Source organism: Hemibagrus wyckioides, linkage group LG05, assembly GCF_019097595.1.
Source record: "Hemibagrus wyckioides isolate EC202008001 linkage group LG05, SWU_Hwy_1.0, whole genome shotgun sequence".
NCBI lineage: Eukaryota > Metazoa > Chordata > Actinopteri > Siluriformes > Bagridae > Hemibagrus > Hemibagrus wyckioides.
In genome coordinates this window covers 27,411,759-27,429,550 of record NC_080714.1, presented here as the reverse complement: position 1 = coordinate 27,429,550, position 17,792 = coordinate 27,411,759, and the positions used below count along the sequence as shown (strand labels likewise).

The following is a 17,792-nucleotide window of genomic DNA, read 5'->3' as shown; positions in this document are numbered from 1 at the left end:
AAAAACCATTTTCAGATCATTTTAATGATCATTTTAATATTTGACCAGTCACTCATCACCAGTGTTCCCAACATCCAATCACTCATCACCAGTGTTCCCAACATCCAATCACTCATCACCAGTGTTCCCAACATCCAATCACTCATCACCAGTGTTCCCAACATCCAATCACTCATCACCAGTGTTCCCAACATCCAATCACTCATCACCAGTGTTCCCAACATCCAATCACCCATCACCACTGTTCCCAACATCCAATCACTCATCACCAGTGTTCCCAACATCCAATCACTCATCACCAGTGTTCCCAACATCCAATCACTCATCACCAGTGTTCCCAACATCCAATCACTCATCACCAGTGTTCCCAACATCCAATCACTCATCACCAGTGTTCCCAACATCCAATCACTCATCACCACTGTTCCCAACATCCAATCACTCATCACCAATGTTCCCAACATCCAGTCACTCATCACCAATGTTCCCAACATCCAATCACTCATCACCAGTGTTCCCAACATCCAATCACTCATCACCAGTGTTCCCAACATCCAATCACTCATCACCAGTGTTCCCAACATCCAATCACTCATCACCAGTGTTCCCAACATCCAATCACTCATCACCAGTGTTCCCAACATCCAATCACTCATCACCAGTGTTCCCAACATCCAATCACTCATCACCAGTGTTCCCAACATCCAATCACTCATCACCACTGTTCCCAACATCCAATCACTCATCACCACTGTTCCCAACATCCAATCACTCATCACCAGTGTTCCCAACATCCAATCACTCATCACCAGTGTTCCCAACATCCAATCACTCATCACCAGTGTTCCCAACATCCAATCACTCATCACCACTGTTCCCAACATCCAATCACTCATCACCAGTGTTCCCAACATCCAATCACTCATCACCAGTGTTCCCAACATCCAATCACTCATCACCAGTGTTCCCAACATCCAATCACTCATCACCAGTGTTCCCAACATCCAATCACTCATCACCAGTGTTCCCAACATCCAATCACTCATCACCAGTGTTCCCAACATCCAATCACTCATCACCAGTGTTCCCAACATCCAATCACTCATCACCAGTGTTCCCAACATCCAATCACCCATCACCACTGTTCCCAACATCCAATCACTCATCACCAGTGTTCCCAACATCCAGTCACCCATCACCAGTGTTCCCAACATCCAGTCACCCATCACCAGTGTTCCCAACATCCAATCACCAGTGTTCCCAACATCCAATCACTCATCACCAGTGTTCCCAACATCCAATCACTCATCACCAGTGTTCCCAACATCCAATCACTCATCACCACTGTTCCCAATATCCAATCACTCATCACCAGTGTTCCCAACATCCAATCACTCATCACCAGTGTTCCCAACATCCAATCACTCATCACCAGTGTTCCCAACATCCAATCACTCATCACCAGTGTTCCCAACATCCAATCACTCATCACCAGTGTTCCCAACATCCAATCACTCATCACCAGTGTTCCCAACATCCAATCACTCATCACCAGTGTTCCCAACATCCAATCACTCATCACCACTGTTCCCAATATCCAATCACTCATCACCAGTGTTCCAAACATCCAATCACTCATCACCAGTGTTTCCAACATCCAATCACTCATCACCAGTGTTCCCAACATCCAATCACCCATCACCAGTGTTCCCAACATCCAATCACTCATCACCAGTGTTCCCAACATCCAATCACTCATCACCAGTGTTCCCAACATCCAGTCACCCATCACCAGTGTTCCCAACATCCAATCACTCATCACCAGTGTTCCCAACATCCAATCACTCATCACCAGTGTTCCCAACATCCAATCACTCATCACCAGTGTTCCCAACATCCAATCACTCATCACCAGTGTTCCCAACATCCAATCACTCATCACCAGTGTTCCCAACATCCAATCACCCATCACCACTGTTCCCAACATCCAATCACTCATCACCAGTGTTCCCAACATCCAATCACTCATCACCAGTGTTCCCAACATCCAATCACTCATCACCACTGTTCCCAACATCCAATCACTCATCACCAGTGTTCCCAACATCCAATCACTCATCACCAGTGTTCCCAACATCCAATCACTCATCACCAGTGTTCCCAACATCCAATCACTCATCACCAGTGTTCCCAACATCCAATCACTCATCACCAGTGTTCCCAACATCCAATCACTCATCACCAGTGTTCCCAACATCCAATCACTCATCACCAGTGTTCCCAACATCCAATCACTCATCACCAGTGTTCCCAACATCCAATCACTCATCACCAGTGTTCCCAACATCCAATCACTCATCACCAGTGTTCCCAACATCCAATCACTCATCACCAGTGTTCCCAACATCCAATCACTCATCACCAGTGTTCCCAACATCCAATCACTCATCACCAGTGTTCCCAACATCCAATCACTCATCACCAGTGTTCCCAACATCCAATCACTCATCACCAGTGTTCCCAACATCCAATCACTCATCACCAGTGTTCCCAACATCCAATCACTCATCACCAGTGTTCCCAACATCCAATCACTCATCACCACTGTTCCCAACATCCAATCACTCATCACCAGTGTTCCCAACATCCAATCACTCATCACCAGTGTTCCCAACATCCAATCACTCATCACCAGTGTTCCCAACATCCAATCACTCATCACCAGTGTTCCCAACATCCAATCACTCATCACCAGTGTTCCCAACATCCAATCACTCATCACCAGTGTTCCCAACATCCAATCACTCATCACCAGTGTTCCCAACATCCAATCACTCATCACCAGTGTTCCCAACATCCAATCACTCATCACCAGTGTTCCCAACATCCAATCACTCATCACCAGTGTTCCCAACATCCAATCACTCATCACCAGTGTTCCCAACATCCAATCACTCATCACCAGTGTTCCCAACATCCAATCACTCATCACCAGTGTTCCCAACATCCAATCACTCATCACCAGTGTTCCCAACATCCAATCACTCATCACCAGTGTTCCCAACATCCAATCACCCAACATCCAATCACTCATCACCAGTGTTCCCAACATCCAATCACTCATCACCAGTGTTCCCAACATCCAATCACTCATCACCAGTGTTCCCAACATCCAATCACTCATCACCAGTGTTCCCAACATCCAGTCACCCATCACCAGTGTTCCCAACATCCAATCACTCATCACCAGTGTTCCCAACATCCAATCACTCATCACCAGTGTTCCCAACATCCAATCACTCATCACCAGTGTTCCCAACATCCAATCACTCATCACCAGTGTTCCCAACATCCAATCACTCATCACCAGTGTTCCCAACATCCAATCACTCATCACCACTGTTCCCAACATCCAATCACTCATCACCAGTGTTCCCAACATCCAATCACTCATCACCAGTGTTCCCAACATCCAATCACTCATCACCACTGTTCCCAACATCCAATCACTCATCACCACTGTTCCCAACATCCAATCACTCATCACCAATGTTCCCAACATCCAGTCACTCATCACCAATGTTCCCAACATCCAATCACTCATCACCAGTGTTCCCAACATCCAATCACTCATCACCAGTGTTCCCAACATCCAATCACCCATCACCACTGTTCCCAACATCCAATCACTCATCACCAGTGTTCCCAACATCCAATCACTCATCACCAGTGTTCCCAACATCCAATCACTCATCACCAGTGTTCCCAACATCCAATCACTCATCACCACTGTTCCCAACATCCAATCACTCATCACCACTGTTCCCAACATCCAATCACTCATCACCACTGTTCCCAACATCCAATCACTCATCACCAGTGTTCCCAACATCCAATCACTCATCACCAGTGTTCCCAACATCCAATCACTCATCACCAGTGTTCCCAACATCCAATCACCCATCACCAGTGTTCGCAACATCCAATCACTCATCACCAGTGTTCCCAACATCCAATCACTCATCACCAATGTTCCCAACTTCCAATCACTCATCACCAGTGTTCCCAACATCCAATCACCACTGTTTCCAACATCCAATCACTCATCACCAGTGTTCCCAACATCCAATCACTCATCACCAGTGTTCCCAACATCCAATCACTCATCACCAGTGTTCCCAACATCCAATCACTCATCACCAGTGTTCCCAACATCCAATCACTCATCACCAGTGTTCCCAACATCCAATCACCCATCACCACTGTTCCCAACATCCAATCACTCATCACCAGTGTTCCCAACATCCAGTCACCCATCACCAGTGTTCCCAACATCCAGTCACCCATCACCAGTGTTCCCAACATCCAATCACCAGTGTTCCCAACATCCAATCACTCATCACCAGTGTTCCCAACATCCAATCACTCATCACCAGTGTTCCCAACATCCAATCACTCATCACCACTGTTCCCAATATCCAATCACTCATCACCAGTGTTCCCAACATCCAATCACTCATCACCAGTGTTCCCAACATCCAATCACTCATCACCAGTGTTCCCAACATCCAATCACTCATCACCAGTGTTCCCAACATCCAATCACTCATCACCAGTGTTCCCAACATCCAATCACTCATCACCAGTGTTCCCAACATCCAATCACTCATCACCAGTGTTCCCAACATCCAGTCACCCATCACCAGTGTTCCCAACATCCAGTCACCCATCACCAGTGTTCCCAACATCCAATCACTCATCACCAGTGTTCCCAACATCCAATCACTCATCACCAGTGTTCCCAACATCCAATCACCAATGTTCCCAACATCCAATCACTCATCACCAGTGTTCCCAACATCCAATCACTCATCACCACTGTTCCCAACATTTAATTTTTGGAGTTAAATATTTGGTTCCAGGTTTGTGAATAGTATCTTTTGAGAAATAATAGGATAGAGAAGAAAAGATAAGAAATGTTGTTAAACCTATGTCTACTTGTATTACCGTTATCCAAACGTTAAGCTAAGGTACCCGGAACTAAATACACCTCGATAGAACGTTTCCAACGGAGAGATAACAGAGCGACACAATACGCTCACGTATTTCCGGCCAGCTCATCGAGTCCATAGTTGTTGACAACCTGTCATTTTTTTTACCCTAACCGTATTCCGACCAGCTTCCCTTTCTGCACTGTGTTTGGCTTATACGCTCTCGTGTTCTCTACTCCGATTGGCTGGAGTGTCATACTTCCCCTATGAGTGATAAACATAGATTATAGTAACCAATCACGGAGAGCGGGGGCGGGATTTGTAGAGAATACGGGTAGGAGAAGTGCGCTACGTAATCCTGATAGCCGTCATCACATCTGCAGGCTGAAGCGGCACAGAGCGGCGCAGAAATCATAGAAAAATGGTGTTGTTCACGATGATCGCGCGGTTAGCGGATGGACTCCCTCTGGCCGCGTCCATGCAGGAAGACGAACAGGTTTAACTTTTCTTAAAACATTTATTTTTTACATCCTTGTGGTTTTAATGCAGCTGATTAAGGCTAGCTAGCTGTATTGGCTAATCTGTGTAAACAGCACAGGAATGAATAAAATTCAGTTAAAGTTTCCACATTTCGCTTAAAAACTTTGTAAAAAAATAAACACTTACACAGTTATAAGTGAGTTTTGAACATAATGTCTGAAAGTTAACGACGATTGCTAACTTTTTTCATTAATGGCTAAGCTGATATCATGATATCTCCACAGCGATACAGAGGAAAATATCGTATCGCGATACTGAACAGGTTTTCACGGTTCACGATATATCTCTCTATATATATTGAGTGGAAGCTTACGATTAGATCAGCGACGATAAAGAAGTGTTCAAAAGTAGTGCTGCAACTGGATATTTTTGTTTAATATTAAAGTAATAATGTAATAAAGTTCCGCTGCTGTGTACAGACTCCCATGGCACTTTCTTGTGGCCAGTGTCTGTCTAAGCATTTGATAGAGAGCCACCGTCTCAGCGACAGTGCAACTTTTGAATCAGAATTTGCTTGGTTCTATGCAAATTATGTACCACAGCATTGAAAAAAAAACCCCAGCAAATCAAATACAGATGTCTCGAACGATTCCTTGGACCTGCAGCCGGACGGCATGCGTGGGGTCTGGTGACGTTTCTAAATAGCTCCTGTTTAGATGCACAGAAATCGGAGATGATCCTGTAACCGTGGTTACGACTTATTTACTTATTTGGTCATAAACCTGCTCTCGGTGGAGGTAGGGTTGGAGTGTAGCAGTGTACGTAGCTGGTTCGCTTGTTTTGCTAGGCTAATCTGACAGCAAAGCTGAACATGTAGCGCAAGACTCAGACTTAGATACATTTGAAGTTTGTAAAGTTGTCTAATTATATATTAGTAATATAACCGGGGGGGGGGTTTGCACTGTACTGTATAGAGTAGGTAGCTGATGAAACCAGACATGAGTGTAGCTGTAGCTCATAGAGACGTGTATCGAGGTTTATTAATCTCTTCCTTTCTCCCTTTTTGTTTTTCTCATGCGGCCATGAAGGCAAGTGAAAAGGTTTGTTCAGCTGCTGCTTCAAAATTCTGCTTCATCTTCACACAAGAGAACCTTCACTAATCCCCACAGAGCTGTGGCGTGTGCTGATCTTCATCTTTCACATAAAACAACCAGACTCTGTTCCCTCTGCCATGTTTGCCCTTCATCTATCTGTCTGTCTGTCTATCTATCTATCTATCTATCTATCTATCTATCTATCTATCTATCTATCTATCTATCTATCTATCTGTCTGTCTGTCTGTCTGTCTGTCTGTCTGTCTGCCTGTCTGTCTCTGTCTGTCTTTCTATCTATCTGTCTGTCTGTCTTATCAGCTATCTGTCTCTGTCTTTCTATCTATCTGTCTGTCTGTCTGTCTGTCTGTCTGTCTCTGTCTGTCTTTCTATCTATCTGTCTGTCTGTCTTATCAGCTATCTGTCTCTGTCTTTCTATCTATCTATCTATCTATCTATCTATCTATCTATCTATCTATCTATCTATCTATCTGTCTGTCTGTCTGTCTGTCTGTCTGTCTGTCTGTCTTATCAGCCATCTGTCTATCTATCTATCTATCTATCTATCTATCTATCTATCTATCTATCTATCTGTCTGTCTGTCTGTCTGTCTGTCTGTCTGTCTGTCTGTCTGTCTGTCTATCTATCTATCTATCTGTCTGTCTTATCAGCCATCTGTCTGTCTATCTGTCTGTCTGTCTGTCTGTCTGTCTGTCTGTCTGTCTGTCTGTCTGTCTGTCTATCTATCTATCTGTCTGTCTTATCAGCCATCTATCTGTCTATCTGTCTGTCTGTTTGTCTGTCTGTCTTATCAGCCATCTATCTGTCTGTCTGTCTGTCTGTCTTTCTATCTATCTGTCTGTCTTATCAGCCATCTGTCTGTCTGTCTGTCTTTCTATCTATCTGTCTGTCTTATCAGCCATCTGTCTGTCTGTCTGTCTGTCTGTCTATCTGTCTGTCTGTCTGTCTGTCTTATCAGCCATCTATCTATCTATCTATCTGTCTGTCTGTCTGTCTGTCTGTCTGTCTGTCTATCTATTCATTCGTCCTTCCATTGTGTTGTGTCTCTGTAGTGATCTGAAGCTTTTCTCTGTCTCTGTTGAATTCTGAAAGCTGATTGGTTGCATCATTTCCATTTCTTTAGCATCAACTTATACTATATAAGTGTACACTCCATGTGATCTGAGAGGAGACGGTTTATTCTGAAGGGAGCCTTTTATTATTATTTAAACACTTACAGAAGGAGTGTCCAGTGTCAGAGGTAAAGTCATGAGGAGGTTATGGAGTGGACGCTTTCTCTGTGACCTGATGAGCTGCAGATTTTTCTTCTTCATTTTTTTGTCATTTTAATTTCAAAAGACACCTTCAGATGTGTGAAGTGTCATCGAGTAATAAGTTAAAGCTGTAGCGGTCAGTTGTAGTTGCTCTGGCGTAAGAGGAATAAAACATTTCAGGGAGTGTGTGACGTGATCATCGTCAGGGAGGAAGAGGAACTCAGCAGGTGTATGAGTGTATCAGCACGTGCCTTACTGGTGCTTACCGTATGTGTGTGTGTGTGTGTGTTATTTATCTCGCATGTGTAACCGTGTGTGTGTGTTATTTATCTCGCATGTGTAACCGTGTGTGTGTGTGTGTGTGTGTGTGTGTGTGTGTTGTGCAGATGGGTCGAGACATGCAGCAGTATCAGAGTCAGGCCAAGCAGCTGTTTCGGAAGCTTAATGAACAAAGTCCAACACGCTGCACTCTGGAGGCTGGATCCATGACCTTTCAGTGAGTTTCACACACACACACACACACACACACACACACACACACACACACACACACACACAATGACCAGAAAACTTTCTGAATTCATTCAAATCGCTTCCTGCAGCTTGAACTCTTAATCCAGATACACACCATATCCTCACTTCCTGTCATGTATCATGACATTTCCTGTAGCAAGATTTCACACTCTGCTTTTTCTGGTCCAAATTAAACCAGGTTTAAGTTATCCACAGATCTGATCTAACTAATCTAATCTGACATGTCTGTGTCTTTCTCTTTTTAATCTACAGTTACCTGATAGAGAAAGGTGTGTGTTACCTGGTGCTGTGCGAGGCCGTGTTCCCCAAAAAACTGGCCTTCGCCTACTTAGAGGATCTCCAAGCCGAGTTCCACGAGCAGTACGGGAAGAAAGTCCCCACCGTGTCCAGACCGTACTCCTTCATCGAGTTCGGTGAGACTGAAGATTGATTTATTTATTTATTTATTTAAATACATTCGTAAATCTTTAATCGAGGTTGACATCTTTTCATTCGTTTGATTAGACACGTACATCCAGAAAACGAAGAAGTCTTACATCGACAGCCGAGCTCGCAGGAACCTGGGCAGCATCAACACCGAGCTGCAGGACGTCCAGAGGATCATGGTGGCCAACATCGAGGAAGTGCTGCAGCGAGGAGAGGCTTTATCTGGTAAATAAATAAATAACTTTCTGATGCTGTGTCCCACATGACGTACTACACCCTACACACTTACACTCCACACTGTGGACTCTAGGGTCTATCAATGTTAGAAGGGTCGTATCACGTGACGCTTTTTATTAACCGTAAGTAGAAGCTGTTTCCCAGTCGACGGCGAATTAAATCAAACCCACGTAACGTACATGTGGGCGAATTTAAAAGATGGCCATCTTGAAAACGTTTTTTCATCAGCACCTGGTACACTATATCACCAAAAGTTTTGGGACGTCTGCCTTTACATGCACATGAATGTAATATGGAGTTGCCCCGCCCTTTGCAGCTATAACAGCTTCCACTCTTCTGGGGAGGCTTTCCACAAGGTTTAGGAGTGTGTTTATGGGAATTTTTGACTGTTCCTCTAGAAGTGCATTTGTGAGGTCAGGCACTGATGTTGGATGAGAAGGTCTGGCTCACAGTCTCCTCTCTAATTCATCCCAAAGGTGTTCTATGGGGTTGAGGTCAGGACTCTGTGCAGGTCAGTCAAGTTCCTCCACACCAAACTCACTCATCCATGTCTTTATGGACCTTGCTTTGGTCACTGGTGTGCAGTCATGTTGGAACAGGAAGGGGTCATCCCCAAACTGTTCCCACAAAGAGCATGAAATTGTCCAAAATGTCTTGGTATGAAGCTGAAGCATTAAGAGTTCCTTTCACTGGAACTAAGGGGCGGAGCCCAACCCCTGAAAAACAACACCTGAACTCAATGATTTGGAGGGGTGTCCCAAAACTTTTGGCAGTGTAGTGTAGCTCCGCCCCCTTTTTTGTGAGTGTTGAGAGCATGAAATGTCCAATATTGACCCTGTTGACATTGTCCTTGATACGGTGAAGTTTCAGACTTCTTCAGAACATTACTTTTTTTTCTTGTCTCGTTTACCTTGTTGTTTACTAACTTGTTGTTTATCTTCTCATTTTTAACATCCCTCCAGCTTTGGACTCGAAGGCCAGCAACCTGTCCAGCTTGTCCAAGAAATACCGCAGTGATGCCAAATACCTGAACACGCGCTCCACCTATGCCAAGCTGGCGGCCGGTGGCGTCTTCTTCATCATGCTCATCGTCTACGTCCGCTTCTGGTGGCTGTGAGGACGAGGAGGAAGAGGAAAAGGAGGAGAGGAGGAGGGAGGAGGAGACGTGACGGAGGCCCGGACATCACGCAGAAGGCTGTGGAAAACGAGTCGACCATCACTCTCCCTCTCCTCAGAGACTGATGGTTTTCCGGCACTTTCTCTTCCCTCGCAGTTCGCAAGACTGAGCTACGATTCTTTGATAGATTATACGTTGTATGTTTTATTAAATCGATGCAGGAGGATGAGTGAATGACTGACTGACTGAGTGTGTGTGTGTGTGTGTGTGTGTGTGTGTGAGAGAGATGTGAATAACAGCGAGGATGAGAGAGCTTTTTTCCCCCAGAGGAATCCGCCCACTCAGAGCGCCACCAAGTGGACAATTTGCCTTACTTCACAATCCGTCTGAGAGAAAGAAGGTCACTTGAAGGTCACTTGAAGGTCACTCATTCACTCATTCGCACTTTGAATGGAGGGATGGCAGGTTTCTTCCTGGGTTTACAGGCCCACGTGAAGAAAGAAAAGAGGACAGACAAATTTGACAATAAAAAGCAGTTCAGTGTCCGACGTCTGCAGCTTTCCCCGTCTACTCCAATAAAACTCCAGACGTTTTCCTTTTGTCCGTCTGTTCGGAATGAATTCTGAGTTGATTAGAGGTGCGACTCCAACCATGAGGAAGAAACTACATTTAAAAACAAATGTATAAATTGAACTAATAAAACTTTCCTGAAAGAAAGTATCTGTAAGTGAAGAATTCTTTCGAAAACAAAAAATTAAAGGGATTGTTTTTTAATGCATTTTATTTTATTTAAACTCTCAGTGAAAGAAAAAAAAAGGAATATTACCCCCAAAAAATGTTAAAGACAGAAGAGACTGATTTACAGGATCTTATTTAGCAGTTCTAGGGTTCATTATTATGAGCCAGTGTCCAGTGTAGTGCATGTAGCTGACCAAACCCCCATCTCTAGTGCAGTAGAAACTGGAAAGATCTTCAAAATTAGACAGGTTTTATCCATTATTGATTTTTCTTTTTTTTTTTATTGAAAAGGTTACTGAGTCAAAAAGAAGAAATCTGAGATTTTATACAAAAAAAAAGAAAAGATGCCGTTAGACTGATCTACAGTTTCTGATGATCTGAAACTCAGGACAGGCTTCAGGGTGACAGCAGGAACACATGGATACTGGGAAATAATGAGGAACCAATTGAAGCAGATCTGCAGATCCTGTAACATCTATCCATCCATCTATTCATTTATCCATAAATCTATTCATCCACCCATCTATCCATAAATCCATTAATCTATTCACCCATCCATCTATTTATCCATCTATTCATCCCTCCATCTCTTCATCTATCCATAAATCCATCTATCTATCTATCTATCTATCTATCTATCTATCTATCTATCTATCTATCTATCTATCTATCTATCAATTCAGCCATCTAACATCATAAAATGTATTTTAATCCATCTTTACTTCCAATACATCTATCTAGGCTCTCCGGTCACTTTGAGAACATAATATTCCCTAAGCCACTTTTTTTTTAAATAAATAATTTTTTCGTGCCATGTCGTGTTTCCTTCACACGCATTTTGTGAAATGTGTCACAAGTGTAACTTTATAAAAGAAAACAGAAAAATAGAAAATAAAATTTGTTTATTTATTAATCCTGCTGTACCACTTCATTCCCACCAGAGGGCGCCAAACACCAGCTATAACATCAGATACTTTCCAAAACTCTTCTGAACTCCTAATCCCTCCTTATGCTCCACACTATATAGTGCACTTCTAGAGGTATATTAATAAAATACATATATCTCATATAGCCCTTTCATAATAAAGCTTTCTATAAGACGCCGTGTGTTATTAAGGTTGTGGAACATCTTATATTGTAACAATAACACAGTAGACCACATATAGGGAGAAGACTGAGAATATAGTACACTAGGTCGTGTCCTGCTCAGTGTAGTGCACATGAGTGAGGATCTGAATCCCAAATCCGGTGTATAACAATATCTCTTTATTATTCCACTGAACCTTTGTGATGCAACATGGCTCCCTAAAGGTCATATAATCCACTACACACACTGTCCAGGGCTTTATTTCACAGTGTGTTTGTAAGAAACGGCTCTTTAATGGATCTGCAGCACAGCATCTGCAGTGCAGAACTTCATGGTGTGGTTACACGAGGAAAAGGGAAGTGAGCACCAAACGACTGTCGGTCAGATATACAGAGCACTGTACAGGATGTGTCTTGTGGCTGCTTTTTGATCCTATTTAATGATGAATGGAAATATTAGAAAACTAGGGCAGGATAGCGTCTTCGAGTTTGAATGTCACATCCTTACAGTATGTATTGCATTTACATAGAGAGAAGGAAACCGGATATCAAATGACCACTGGATGTGTTTACACTGTTGGCATTGTGCAGGGTGTAGGAAATATTATTTACTGCATGGAATAAGGAAATAAATCCAAAATGGCTCTCTTTTGAATATCCTCTCAGCACCTTGGGGAGAATGTGACATTATTTATATCCTACGTAATGCAAATGGATGTATTGTGGTTTAAATGGCATGTTAGAGCTCATACGCTACGTAATAGGAAAGACTTCCTACACTGATCAGCCATAACATTATGATCGCCTGCCTAATATTGTGTTGGTCCCCCTTTTGCTGCCAAAACAGCCCTGATACATCAAGGCATGGACTCCTCTAGATCCCTGAAGGTGTGCTGTGAGATCTGGCACCAAGATGTTAGCAGCAGATCCTTTAAATTCTGTAGTTTCCGAGTCATGGGGCCTCCATGGATCGGACTTGTTTGTCCAGCACATCCCACAGATGCTGGATTGGATTGAGATCTGGGGAATTTGGAGTCAACACCTCAAACTGGTTGTTGTGGTCATCAAACCATTCCTGAATCAAATTGTTTTGTGGCACGGCGCATTATCCTGCTGAAAGAGGCCACAACCATCAGGGAACACATTCATTTCCATGAAAGGGTGTAGATGGTCTGCAACAATGCTTAGGTAGGTGGTACGTGTCAAAGTAACATCCACATGATGGCAGGACCCAAGGTTTCCCAGCAGAACATTGACCACAGCAGGACACTGCGTCCTCCGGCTTGCATAGTGCATCCTGGTGCCATGTGTTCCCCAAATAAGTGACGGACACGCACCCGGCCATCCACGTGATGTGAAAGAAAACATGATTCATCAGACCAGGCCACCTTCTTCCATTGCTCTGTGGTCCAGTTCTGATGGTCACATGCCCATTGGTGGCGCTTTCAGTGGTCCACAGGGGTCAGCATGGGCACTCTGATTGCTCTGCGGCTATGTAGCCCCATACGCAACAAACTGTGATACACTGTGTATTCTGACCCCTTTCTATCAGAACCATCATTAAGTTCTTCAGCAGTTTGAGCAACAGTAGCTTGTCTGTTGGATCGGATCACACGGGCCAGCCTTCACTCCCCACGTGCATCAACGAGCCTTGACCGTCCATGACCCTGTCGCTGGTTCACCACTGTTCCTTCCTTGGACCACTTTTGATAGATCATCCGACAAAAGCTGCACTTTTATACTCTTTGTATTATAAATACATAATGAGATTTGATTTATTAGACAAGTACAATTATCCAAAAGGTTTTCTTGTACTATATTGGACACTGCATACACTAGTGTGCTAGTAATTGTGTGTGTTTTGCACCAGACATACCTTCTGGACTGATGAGACCGTAATACACTTTTGCTGCATGGTCTGGGGTGAGTAGATGTTTTTTAGGGCTTCTGTCTAGACATTGCCCTTCATATAACCTAGATATAGGTAGGTAGGTAGGTAGGTAGGTAGGTAGGTAGGTAGATAGATAGATAGATAGATAGATAGATAGATAGATAGATAGATAGATAGATAGATAGATAGATAGATAGATAGATAGATAGATACAACTTTGTCATTGCAGAGTACAGGTACATAGCAATGAAATGCTGTTTAGCATCTACCAGAAGTGCAAATAGTAGAAATTGTGCAAATGAACAAGTGCAGATAAATATGTAAATATGTACATTGATAAATAAATAAGGCTGTGTCAGAGTGTGCATAGAGAATTATGTACAGGTAGTATTTACAGCAGATAAAGTGACAGGTATAATTATAATTGTGCTAAAAATGTGCAAAAAAGATGCTCTCAATGATGCAGCGGTAAAAGTTGGTCAGGATCTTGGGGGATAGGTGAACTTCTTCAGTCCCCTTGGGAAGTAAAGACGCTGTTGTGCCTTCTGAAGGTGTTCAGATGCCAGGACAAGCCCTCAGAGATGTGGACACCCAGGAACTTAAAGCTGGAGACACACTCTACTTCAGACCCGTTGATGTAAATAGGGGAGTGTCTGCTGCTGTTAGATTTCCAGAAGTCCATGATGAGCTCTTTCGTTTTTGTGGCGTTGAGGGTGAGGTTGTTCATGGAACACCATGCTGACAGTCTATGGATCTCCTCCCTGTAGGCCGATTCATCGTTGTTGCTGATTCGGCCATCAACTGTGGTGTCATCTGCATACTATATGAAGTGTATGAGCTTCATTTACTCTATTTGATGATGATGGCTTTTACATCGTGCCATGGTACAGCCAAAGTCAGGTAGAATGCATGCTCTGCAAATTCTGATGTGATTTATTTTGATTTCTTTTTCTTTTTTATTATACCACAGAAACCTGCCAGTGTTACCCCCGTGCAGTGCAATTATAAAAGGTGAACAGATCTAACTGGACAAAGGTGCACTATACATTCTGTTACAGCCAGTAGGCATGCAGTCCCAGTTCAGATTGTTGAGTCTTTTGCTTGCCTGTGGAGCTCCTGGCTGGCTCACCACTAGAATATGTTGTACCCCAGAGTGTGACCTTTAAAACATTCATGCACAATCATCATGTAGTTCACATGTATGTAGGCAGAAGAGAAGCATTCAGCTTTCAGTCTCCGTCCTTATTAAAAAGGCAGGAAGAGAAAGAGCTGTGTTGCTGATTTGAGAGAAGCTCTTCACTTCGTTTCGCAGGAAGTGGGTACTGAGAAAAAAAGAGAAGCAGCATGTCGAGCTTTAACCACAGGGCACAGGCCAAACTTTTCACCCCTCCAGTTTCGACCTGCTGAACAGGAAGTGCTAACGAAAATTAAAATGGCACAGACATCAGCTCTGTCTGTGTGTTCAACCTGTCTGGGGGTGTACGTGTATGTACGTGCATGTGTGTGTGTGTGTGTGTGTGTGTGTGTGTGTGGCAAATGTTCTGCAGAAATGACATCTCAGCAAGTAAAACACCTTGAAATGACTGAAATGTATCTATACTGTTTCTTATTATAAGATTACAATAAACTAAATCTAAGATTATTAAACTTTCTTCTAAACTTCGCTTCTTTCTAGAGGTTGATTCTTAATTCAGAATGATGTGTGAATAGAAGATTGATCTATCTATCTATCTATCTATCTATCTATCTATCTATCTATCTATCTATCTATCTATCTATCTATCTATCTATCTGTCTATCTGTCTGTCTGTCTGTCTGTCTGTCTGTCTGTCTGTCTATCTGTCTGTCTGTCTGTCTGTCTGTCTGTCTGTCTATCTATCTATCTAGTTGGATGGTGGTCTTTAATTGATCAGTTCATCTCCACACATGCAGAACGTGACCCAGTATGGATTTTAGAGGAGAAGGAGGAAGAGGACATGAAACAAGTGAACAAGACGAGGCTACAGAGGGACTACAGTGTTTTTCAGTCTAACTGCCTGACTCTAACAGAGACAATGAAATGACCAGCCCCTGCTGATCATCCAGGATGTGTGTTGTGTATGATGGTAGTGTGTCACCCCAAATCTATAAATATCCGCTTCAACCCGCATGCATATCAGATCGTCTGATCTGAAGTTTTCATGCAGATGCATCGACGTGGATGCTGTCAATCACACACACACACACACACACACAAGAAAAAACACCACATTTTTCTCAGCTCAGTCGATATGATCACAAAGAGCTTTACCTGAGAGTTTACTGAAGAGATTACGAAAGCCATGTGATGCAAGTGTACAAAGATTTGTGGGTGAGATAGACCGGCCTTACCTGTTATTCATTATCGTTGCAGATTCGGTGCAGAACAAAAGTAAACTGAACTTTAGATTCAGAAAAATAATCAGTTAGAGTCAGATTCAAAATGAGAATCAATTAGATTAGATTCAGAATAAGAATCATTTGGAGTTAGATTCAGAAAAAGAATCAGTTAGAGTTGAATTAAGAATAAGAATCAATTCGATTAGATTCCAAATTAGAACCACTTAAAGTCAGATTCAGAATAAGAATCAATTCGATTAGATTCAGAATAAGAATCAGTTACGGTTAGATTCAGAAAAAGAATCAGTTCGATTAGATTCAGAATAAGAATCAGTTAGATTAGATTCAGAATAAGAATCATTTATAGTTAGAGTCAGAATATAAATCAGTTAGTTTAGATTCAGAATACGAATCAGATAGATTAGATTCAGAATATAACCCATTTAAATTAGATTTGAAATAAGAACCAGTTAGAGTCAGATTCAGAATAAGAATCAATTAGATTATTTCAGAATAAGAATCATGTGGAGTTAGATTCAGAATATGAATCAGTTAGAGTTGGATTCAGAATAAGAATCACTTAGAGTCAGATTTAGAATATGAATCAGACAGATTAGATTCAGAATATAAACTAGTTAGATTAGCTTCAGAATGTGAATCAGATTAGTTTCAAAATACAAATCATTTGGAGTCATATTTAGAATAAGAATCTGTTAGATTAGATTCAGAGTATGAATCAGATTCAGAATATAAACTAGTTAGATTAGATTCAGAATAAGAACCAATTAGAATTTGATTCAGAATAAGAATTGAAGACAGATCCAGGATTAATAATAAGAGTCAGAGTTCAGAGTCGAAATAATTAGATTCAGAATCAGACTCACTTTATTGCCTTGTCTGTACTAGCGTCTTAGAGTTGGTGTTGAGTCGATGTAGATGGACAGAATATTAAAAATAAAAGCATCAGGACGTGACTTCCTCCTTCTCAACTATTTCCAGAACCTAGGAACTGATCATAGAAAATCTCCAAACCACAGACAGCCTGTTGGCAACCAGCCAGCACACACACACACACACACATCAGTGGGACCTGGATATCACCTCTACCATGAAGAAGACCCTGAAGAGATCTTACTTCCTCAGACAACTTTGCTGTGGGGATAAAAAAAGAAGAATAAGCCACGCCCCTGTTTCATCACATCACACCATCACTGATTTTTTTCCTACAGCAGCACAACCTCACGTCTTTTATTCCTTATAAGAGCTGTAAGAACCCTTGAATAATAATCTCAGAGGTTAAAGGTGTATGATGTGGACGTCAGGTTCCTTTTCTATAACTGATAAAAATAAAAAGTAAAAACTCCCGCGTTGTCATCCAGAGAGTGAGCCGGTCGTGTTCTGAGTGGAGTTTACTGAGACGTGATTAAAAATAAGACAATTCAACACTTTCCTACAGCGAACTGGAGAAAAACAGGATGTGCAGAGTCTCTCTGCAGCACATACTGAAGATCTCTCTCTCTCTCTGTCTGTCTCAAACACACACACACACACACACACACACACACACAC

General features: G+C 42.5%; 1 protein-coding gene across 1 annotated transcript; it reads left to right on the top strand.

The window, feature by feature from the left end:
• The first annotated feature begins 5,326 nt into the window (after positions 1-5,326).
• Positions 5,327-10,867, top strand: sec22bb (SEC22 homolog B, vesicle trafficking protein b). Its single transcript, XM_058390577.1, has 5 exons — positions 5,327-5,487; positions 8,223-8,332; positions 8,623-8,783; positions 8,875-9,021; positions 9,996-10,867. Exons 1-5 carry the CDS (start codon positions 5,413-5,415, stop codon positions 10,148-10,150), a joined length of 648 nt encoding a protein of 215 aa, XP_058246560.1. The 5' UTR covers positions 5,327-5,412; the 3' UTR covers positions 10,151-10,867.
• Positions 10,868-17,792: the final 6,925 nt, after the last annotated feature.

Coding starts and splice junctions, on each gene's coding strand:
- sec22bb (XM_058390577.1), top strand. CDS start 5,413: ATGGTGTTGTTCACGATGATCGCGCGGTTAGCGGATGGACTCCCTCTG. Junction 5,488..8,222: donor CCATGCAGGAAGACGAACAG/GTTTAACTTTTC, acceptor TGTGTTGTGCAG/ATGGGTCGAGACATGCAGCA. Junction 9,022..9,995: donor GCGAGGAGAGGCTTTATCTG/GTAAATAAATAA, acceptor ACATCCCTCCAG/CTTTGGACTCGAAGGCCAGC.